The sequence below is a fragment of the Musa acuminata genome, chromosome BXJ1-5, assembly GCF_036884655.1.
Source record: "Musa acuminata AAA Group cultivar baxijiao chromosome BXJ1-5, Cavendish_Baxijiao_AAA, whole genome shotgun sequence".
Lineage (NCBI taxonomy): Eukaryota > Viridiplantae > Streptophyta > Magnoliopsida > Zingiberales > Musaceae > Musa > Musa acuminata.
Window position 1 is genome coordinate 31,934,286 of NC_088331.1, and position 9,479 is coordinate 31,943,764.

General features: G+C 36.9%; 1 protein-coding gene across 4 annotated transcripts; it reads left to right on the top strand.

The window, feature by feature from the left end:
• Positions 1-383: 383 nt before the first annotated feature.
• On the top strand, positions 384-4,980 carry LOC103985191 (receptor-like serine/threonine-protein kinase At1g78530). Of its 4 annotated transcripts, XM_009402824.3 has the most exons (7): positions 384-1,657; positions 2,068-2,297; positions 2,377-2,715; positions 2,804-3,058; positions 3,148-3,281; positions 3,919-3,989; positions 4,388-4,527. In XM_009402824.3, exons 2-6 carry the CDS (start codon positions 2,162-2,164, stop codon positions 3,955-3,957), a joined length of 903 nt encoding a protein of 300 aa, XP_009401099.2. In that variant the 5' UTR covers positions 384-1,657; positions 2,068-2,161; the 3' UTR covers positions 3,958-3,989; positions 4,388-4,527. The 4 variants fall into 4 exon arrangements, with proteins under 4 accessions (XP_009401099.2, XP_009401097.1, XP_009401098.1 ...); XM_009402822.3 differs by lacking the exon at positions 3,919-3,989 and having other exon boundaries at positions 4,388-4,980; XM_009402823.3 differs by lacking the exon at positions 3,919-3,989 and having other exon boundaries at positions 385-1,657; positions 2,254-2,297; positions 4,388-4,980.
• Positions 4,981-9,479: the final 4,499 nt, after the last annotated feature.

The following is a 9,479-nucleotide window of genomic DNA, read 5'->3' on the forward strand; positions in this document are numbered from 1 at the left end:
ATTACATTCCTATTTATAGAGTTCCACCTAGAGTCCATCAGGACTTGAACTCTAATAATAAATAAATATTAGATAAACCTCTACTTGACTCTAACCGAATCAAACCAACTCAATAAACAAATAGACTAAACAGATTCAATAACTATTATTCAAAAGCTCATGGCCCTAATAAGTAAATAAAAAAATATATTTTTTATACAGATGATAATATTCCAAATTGAGAATGAGATATTTTAAAGAACAACTCAGAAACGGACAATCTACGTGTAATATGTTCCAAAATAGTTTCCGGGGAATCAAATTGCCACGTCACCCTCGAACCCACCAAAAGCTAGCTTGTATTTTGTGCATTCATCATGATAGATGTAGTCTTATTCCGTCATGCTGCTAGGTTTTATGGTAGGTATTCGAGCTGGATCGGGAGCCATCGGAGGTTACTCGGACCCTCCGGAGGATTGTCCACAGGAAGCCCTCGTTTCTATTCTTGTTCTTTGTTTTGGATCGTTGAACAAGCACTGAAGCAAGCAGGCCTTCAGTCTTCTCCGTCTCTTCTGCTTTTAAGGTGCAGCCCACTTGTTCGACAGATTGTCCGTGGGAAAAGTTGCAGCCGGTGCCCTAAGCCAACGGCTCAAGAGGGCCTGGCCTGAACCCGTCCTTATCAAGACAGCAGAGCAGTTTCTAAAGACCTTTCCTCACGATTGTTATCCTACTTCTAACGCATCGTTGCATTAGATGCAAACCGGTCCACATCCTACGTTGACAAAGACACAGACAAAAGAACTGGCTCCGCGAGAAATGCTGAACTTACCAGGTGTCCAAGTCTTCTGTCGGATACATCGCACTTGTTTGACTTCAATAGTGTCGGTGGTGGTGGTATTCTGGTGTGAAATCGAAGCGCTGTCATTAGCGCAGTACAGATGCAATGCCGCCGACAGCTCGCCTGTTCTGAAACCGACGCTCCAAACACTTTTTTTCTTCCTTGTCAACGTCAGGTGGGTTAAATTCCGGAGATTTTGGATGCCAAATCAGTGACCAAGGTGATATCTTTGAATCTGATGTTTCATCGCCATTCATCTGAACATTCTGATTCACACTTCAAGAGCATACTCCACATGTTCACTGGCTTTAGCTTTCCGGCTTAACTCATAGCTTGATGACAAGCAAGAAATGATTTTTTTTTTCTTTCCAATCTTTGTTTTCCTAACATAATAGCAAGAAAAGCTTCATTTCGCTTAAGGGACCGACGAAACACTTTTCTCACATGCGTGATGGATAAGTTTTGTGGAGTTGTTTTACATTGCGGCTACTGCATGATAAGTTCCTCTGCCAGGAATTTCTAAGAACGGTGGGTAGACAACTGAATCGACGAGAAGGAAATTAATGTGCCAGCAGACAGCGAAAGCAGGAGTTGTAGGTCAGCTTTTCACATGACTCAGCAGTTTTAATTGGTTGACTTCGTGGCGTTCTCCACCAAACTGGCCATCGATGGACACTTGCCCTTCCATAATCTCCAACACGTGCAGATGACAAGTCCCAGCTCCAACTCCATGGGGCAGCGACTGCTGCTCCCTTCAGCATTTCCTGAGATGCAATTCGCTTCTTCAAAGCAATACATTTGATCGGAGGGAGGAAGTACAACTCTGCAGCTTCCTTTGTGGTAAGCACTCCTATCTATAAACCCAAGAACATATTTTTCAATAGTATGTAGCTTATGCCACGGTAGCCTATCATCAAGAGAATGATCTTTTTTTCTGATGGCATGAATTATATTAGAATGAAAGCTGGTGTGCATTACCTTCTCGCGGATGGGCAAAAGGGCGACATGTTTGATTATAATTTCTCTGGATAAGTCATAAAATTTCATATCATATGCATGTCAACTCTCGTGTATGTTATGATCTTTAGTCACAAAAAAAGACACTCTATTTTCCCCACAGCTTATAAATATATGTTGCAAGTTCCATTTTGCAGGAACAAAAACATAATGTGTAAATATCTTATATTGAAACCAGGAGATCCTATGAATTCAATTTTATGTCTGAGCATTTACTTCCAATTTTGATGCAGGGCTTTTTGTACCAAGGCTAAAAGAGAATAAGAAACACTATATTTGACCTTTAGATTCTCTCCTCAACAAAAGAAAAGCTTTTGGATCCAAGATATGACTGGATCTACTGCTTTAGCACTTTACATTACAATAAGTTGTCTTGCATTTGTGATATCAAAGATTGTTGTTTCGTGCCTCCTCTACAGAAGATGGACTCGGAAACATAAGATCATCCAAGATACTTTGTCAGGTTACCTTCTGTACTTCCACGGCACAGCACATCTTAGACACGGCACTTGTTGTAGGTTGCTGACATTTCATGGTAACAGGTGGAAGGCTGGTAATATTCAGGTCTCCCACGATACAATCTCTGAGCTCAAAGATCTTCGTCAAGAAGCTCATGGAGTTGTCGAGCAAGGATATTATTGGATCTGGAGGCTCTGGTACAGTCTACAGATTGGCAATTGATGACACCACCGCCTTTGCAGTGAAGAGACTGAACAAGGGAACTACCGATAGAGACTGTGGATTTGAAAGAGAGCTGGATGCTATGGGTGATATAAAGCACAGAAACATTGCTAGTCTTAACGGATATTATATCGCACCTCAGTTTAATTTTCTTATATATGAACTGATGCCAAATGGAAGCTTGGATGCATTGCTTCATGGTAGTAAACTGAATGTCTTTAAATAAATCTAGATTTCATATCATATGATATTAAGTGGAGTTTAGTTTCTTACTAGTTTCTGATACAGGCAATTTGAGCAAAGTGAAACCTCTTGATTGGCCTACGAGATGCAAAATAGCTGTTGGTGCAGCAAGGGGTATATCATATCTGCATCATGATTGTATACCTCACATAATCCACAGAGATATCAAATCAAGCAATATACTGTTGGATCATAACATGGAGGCAAGGGTTTCTGATTTTGGATTAGCCACACTAATGAAACCAGATCAGAGCCATGTTTCAACAGTTGTTGCAGGAACTTTTGGTTATCTAGCTCCCGGTAATGTGATTGACTGACCACAAATTTTAGTCTGTGTCAATTTCTATACCTGGATCATGAAAAAGGCTTAATTCATCAGAGTTTTGCAGAATATTTTGACACGGGTAAAGCAACTACAAAAGGAGATGTTTACAGCTTTGGTGTGGTTTTGCTTGAACTTTTAACTGGCAGGAGGCCAACCGATGAATTGTTTTTGGAAGAAGGCACAAAACTTGCAACCTGGGTAAGTAGTAGACATTTGATATTTGTACACTGTAGGGGTTTCCCGTGTTATGATTATCTATATAAGCATATTCAAAACAAATATATTACTGAGTCAATCCATGATACTAGAATAAGAGTCAACGTATCATCTGTACTCAAAATATGTGTCGTCTTAGACAACTTGAGAGATATTTTTACATATTGCTTTAAACTACTGCTTTATTGGATGTCCAATTATTAATAAACCAGAGCTAGTCATATAACCGCAGGCAGTATTTTGGATGTGTAATTTCATGTTCTCTGGGAACTAAATATCCATCTCAAAGAGTTTGGTACAATCCTGATGAAGCGTTTGAACGAGATTCACATTCTCACAATTATTTGATGTCCTACTACATTATGTAGATTTGTACAAGGAAACTGAATAAAGCAGCAGATTGCTGACCAAAATAAAGTGCTTGGTACAGTAAAAAGCAGTAGATCGCTGACTGAATAAACCAGAGTGAATCTTGTAATGACCGATAGTTTTTTGGATGTGTAATTTCATGTTCTTTGGGAACTAAATATCCATCTCAAAGAGTTTGGCACAATCTCATGGAGCATTTATACGAGATTCACATTCTCATAATTATTTGATGTTCTGTTACATTATGCAGACATGCACGAGGAAACTGAATAAAGCAGTAGATCACTGACGAAAATAAAGATTTCCAGAATCATGAGTTTTGTAAGTCTACTGGATTATCATGATATAATACTAAATTACTCATGTAAAAGCCTGTCCATCATATACAAGAGAAAATTCTGTTATACAGTGGGGTTTAAATGTAGTTTGGTCAATAAAAAAATTGTGTTAGCTTTTATACCAATTCTATTAGTAGATGTAAGTTTTACATTGTGTGAAATAACACGTGGAATAGATTGTGAAGATATTAAAAGAAATTTTGTAATTTTGCATGAACTGGTTTAGCTTCCGACATCCAGCCTCCTACCACAATTATCCAATGAATTCCACCAGATGCTACTTCTGAGCTAGTGTATTTATGATGTGTATTCTTTCCAATTTGCTCATCTTACAATGTGTTCTGATGACTTTACCTTATATTGGGCTTTTTGGTTCAACAGGTAAAATGTATTGTCGAAGAAAAAAGGGAAGAACATGCTGTGGATACAGCGCTGTCATGCTTTCCTGTTGAAGATGTCAAGGAAGTCTTCCGCATTGCAGAAAAATGCCTAGAATTAGATCCATCGGAGAGGCCAACCATGGCAGCGGTTCATAAAATGCTTGAGCAAGTAAATACTTTCCACACTCTCATATCGGGCACTCTAAAAGGTGGCGCTGCTGCGGATAACACACTGTTAACTACTGGTTCTGGGTATACATGCAACAATCGTCTGTCCTAGTTATACAGGACCTCCTATTCACCAAGATAGATGTGGTGAATCCGTGATGTCATAAGAAGCTACAATTTCTTGTGGTGAATACTACATACCAATTGTCACACACACACACAAACATATATATATATATATATTTCCAACCATTGTCTAATGTCTTAATAGCCACATTGTTCATTGTTGATGCACAAATGCTATGCCCATCGCTTCTTCAAAAAACTATTCTGTGACTAATCTGTAATTTATTACAAGGATACGTGGATGGATCTTTTGTAAATCGTTGGACTTATATGTAATTATAAGTCTTGGTGTGACTAAAATGTAAAATTTTAATTTTGACATCAACCTACCTTATTACCCCCTATTAACAGAAGAATTGAAGAATAAAGGAGAAGAAAAAGAAAAAGAGAGAGAGAGAGAAATAAAAAGAGGAAATATGTAGGTTTTCTATTTTTTAATTGTTATTTAATTTTTATTATGTTGATTAATAGTTTTATTAAACTGTGAATTAGTTAATTAATTAAGTAATTAATTAATTAGAATGACTGAGCCTGTAAGGTTAGGCCAAGTCCATGGGAAGCAGGCCCACAGTCATGTATCCATAGACATGAGCCTGGACTGAGCCCATGTATCCATATTCAAGTTCATGCATCCACAGGCTCCATAAATCAGTAGGTTTAGTCCACGGGACTGAGCCCATAGTATACCACTAAAATTTTGTAAGCCGCTCTCTATTCAACTTAAAAATATTGTAAACCGTTCTCAGGTCCGGTGCAAAATCCTATGTGAGTTTCTTTTTAGGGTACAGAGATAGCCCACATAATTATGTTCTTAAAGATTATATATTACTTAAAGAAATCTTAGAATTTCTTCTCGCACAAAAAATTCCTTTTGACTCCATCCTTACAAATTAGTAAAACTTATATGTAGATCCTTAAGTAGAACATGGGAAATATGTTACATTCTCGCCTCCAAACAAAAAATTTAACCCTCTAAACTTTGACATACATAAATATGAAAATTATAACTTTCTTATGACATCATAAGTTCTTATTTTTTTTTTGGTATTATAACTTCTGCCAAGTGCAAGTACATGTGATTAAAGATTTTCTTTTTTTCGTTATACAAATGATTCGTTTAGTTGGATCATACAATCATATTCCTAAAAAATATTGTTAGATTTAGCCTTAGAAAATTTACCAAAGGGTAATTTTGATAACCCAATAAAAACAATAAAGTAGAAATAATAAAAGCGACAAGAATACCAAATTTACGTGGTTCGATCAATTGACCTACATCCACGGACAAAAGAGGAGCAAATCACTACTATAAAAGATGGACTATTATAAATGTTTTAAGAAGATGTTTCTAGGCCATAAAATACCCGAATCTATTAAACAAGAAATACTCAAACTATTTAATTGAGTGTGGACTTAAACCCAAAGTAAACACTTAGGTTTGTCTTGTGGTGCTTCTGACTTCAGGCCCTTATTTATAGTTGCAACAGGAGATAACAAACTAACAAATCTCCACTTTGACATGTCCCAACAAAACTTGCTCCACCTTCTTCACAAAAGCCCCAACGGGCAATCACTAACAATGAACACCAACCAAATCCAAGCACTACTTGAACTTGTAAACTAGAAGAGGCTTCGTAAACATATCAATTGAATTGTCCTTCGTATGAATTTTCTGAACAATGACCTTTCCCTCAACAATAGTATCCCATTTGTATCCAACAATTTTCTTACCCGAATGCGGCTTCACAAGATCCCAAGTTCTATTCTGATGGAGAGATTCTATTTCTTCATTCATCGCAATCAACCACTCAGCGGAATTATCATAAGAAATTGCATCTGAGTAGGTAGTAGGCTCACTAACTTCACTTATTTCTTCTATAACAAACAAAGCATATGCAACCAAATTTGCATATCTTTGTGATGGTTGAATATCTCTCCGTGGTCTATCTTTGGCTATGGAATATTGCTCTTTCTCTGGATCAACTTCGTCAGTAGACTCAGGACCATCTATTGGTATTCTTTGAGTAGAAGAGTTAGACTGAAAAGAATTATAACTACCAATCTCAAGCTCTACCTACTTCTGCGCACTATCATTTGTACAACTAGTAGATTCTTCTTTAGAAGATAACATAGACAATTCATCAAAAGTAATATCTCTATTGATTATAAATTTGGAGAATTTGGGATCAGAACACCATAATCTGTATTCTTTCACCCCAGAAGCATACCCAAGGAAAATGCACCTTTTAGCTCGAGACTCTAATTTTTCTTCATTTATATGCATGTATGTTGGACATCCAAAAATTTTTAAATCAGAGTAATCAGCAGGAGTATCTGACCAAACTTCCTCCGGAATTTTAAAGTTAAATGCCGCAAAAGGAGTGCGGTTGACAACGTAACAGGCTATATTAATTATCTCTGCCAAAAAGTCCTTTGTCAACCCTGTATTTGAGATCATACACCTTGCTCTCTCCAAGAGTGTTGTGTTTATATGTTCGGTCATACCATTTTGTTAAGGCGTCATCCTAACAGTACAATGACAAACAATTTATTCATTTTTGCAAAATTCATCAAAGTTACATTTACAAAATTCTATGCCATTATATGTTCGATGCTGCTTAATCTGTTTATCTGTTTGCTTCTCAATCAAAGCCTTACATTGTTTAAAGGTTAGAAAAACATCATTTTTATGCTTCAAAAAATAAACCCAAACTTTCCTAGAATAATTGTCAATGAAAGTCAACATATACCTGACACCACCCTTAGACTGAACATGAGCTGGCCCAAAGGTCTGAATGAATATAGTTAAGAGTATCTTTTGTTTTATGAACTGCTGGAGAATTGAAGCTGACTCTTTTCTGCTTTCGAAAAATGCAGTGTTCATAAAAATCCAATGGCCTAATACTCTGTCCGCAAAGAAGACCCCTTTTGCTCAATATGCTCCAATTTTTTTCACTCATATGACCCAAATGTATATGCCATAATTTGGTAATGTCAGAATCAGACAATAATAATGATGATACTGCAACTGAGCCTGTGATAGTAGCTCCCTACAAAATATACAAGCTACCAGACCTACAAGCTTTCATAACAACAAAGGCACTTCTAGAAACTTTTATAACTCCACCTTCAGCTACGTATTTACTCCCAAGAGCCTCTAGGATGCCTAAAGAGATGAGATTCTTTTTTAAATTAAGAACATGTCTAACATTAGTAAGCGTCGTCACAATACCATTATGCATTTTAATTCGGATTGTGCCTCTACCAACAACATCACACACGGCATTATTGCCCATCAAAACAATTCCACCATTACAATATTCATATGTGGAAAACAAATCTTTATTGGGACACATGTGATAAGAACAGCCCGAATATAAAATTCATTCATTTGTAGACCTCATCCTATCATCAGTAGCAAAGAAAATATTTCCAACATTCTCATCAGTTGCTACACTAGCTTCAGCAGATTTAGTAGTTTTCTCAATAATTTTTCCCTTTTGCTTTAATTTATTTTTCAATTTAAAATAATCAACCTTAATGTGCCCCATTTTATGATAATATCTGCACTCCAAATTTCTATGTTTGGATTTAGATCTAGATTTAGATCTACTATTGTCAAATTCTCTTTTATCCATTCTACCCCTGACAACCAGACCCTCAGCCTGATTCCCTCTACTTTCCCTAGTGATATCTCTGTCTATCTGCTCCTTAGATTTTAGTGCAGATTTAATTTCCTAATATGAAATTATTTCTTTTTCATAAATCATAGTATCATGGAAATGCTTAAAAGATTGGGGAAGATAACACAAAAGTAACAGGGCCTTATCCTCGTCATCAATTTTCGCATCTATATTCTCTAAATCCATAACTAAGGAATCAAATTGTTAGGACTCTAGCTAGGAGAGTCATAATTGAGAGGGACATTCATGTAAAACTGTTAGGATTTTAGCTAGGAGAGTCCTAATTGAGAGGGACATTCTGTTAGGACTCTAGCTAGGAGAGTCCTAATTGAGATGGACATTCTGTTAGGACTCTAGTTAGGAGAGTCCTAATTGAGAGGGACATTCATGTAGGAGGTTTTCTCTTAGAGAAGAATTAGGAGTTGTAAGGGAATAGGAGTCTTGAGTAGGAGTCATATTAGGAGTTGGTTAGAAGTAAGAGTCTTAAGTAGGAGTCATATTAAGAGTTAGGGTTTAGAAGCCCTATAAATAGCCATGTATTCCTCCTCTTTTCATAAGCAATAGATGAATCTTTTCTGCAGCCTTTGAGCAGCAACTTGGAGGGAGGAACCCCTATAGAGTTCCAAGGAGGCCGATCCCCTAAAGAGATCAACCCCAAGTTTAGAATCTACAAGGGTTCTAACATCTTGTATCAGAGCAGCGTTCTTGGCGTCTCGCTTCCCTTCCACAGCCATCCATCAACCCTCCACAACCGTCCAAACTAATTCCCACAATTTCTTAAAAGATCATCGCCGAATTCTGCCATCATCTCCACCACCACGGATCATCCTTTGATCTCCCCGTGAATTGCAACAGGTTCTGGTTTTCTACCTTACTGCTGCTGCAATTTAGTTATCTTTATTTAAAAATCTCAAAAAAATTATTCCTATATTGCTGCATAAACTTTTCATCATAAAGTTTTCATCTCTACGACGAAAGATAGATTACAGAATTCCAACCGTATAGTACTATCTGTTTAATCTTGCTACTATGTTTTTTCTATCCAAATCTCCATGAAATTTTATGACCTCTTTGACACTTCCTAACAGCAGATTTCCCTTTGGTTTTGTCAAAAAA

Bases quoted from the DNA above. Each gene is read 5' to 3' on its own strand.
- LOC103985191 (XM_009402822.3), top strand. From the start codon at position 2,162: ATGACTGGATCTACTGCTTTAGCACTTTACATTACAATAAGTTGTCTT. The intron at 2,298-2,376 runs GTTACCTTCTGT...TCATGGTAACAG, and splicing joins CATCCAAGATACTTTGTCAG to GTGGAAGGCTGGTAATATTC. The intron at 3,282-4,387 runs GTAAGTAGTAGA...TTGGTTCAACAG, and splicing joins GCACAAAACTTGCAACCTGG to GTAAAATGTATTGTCGAAGA.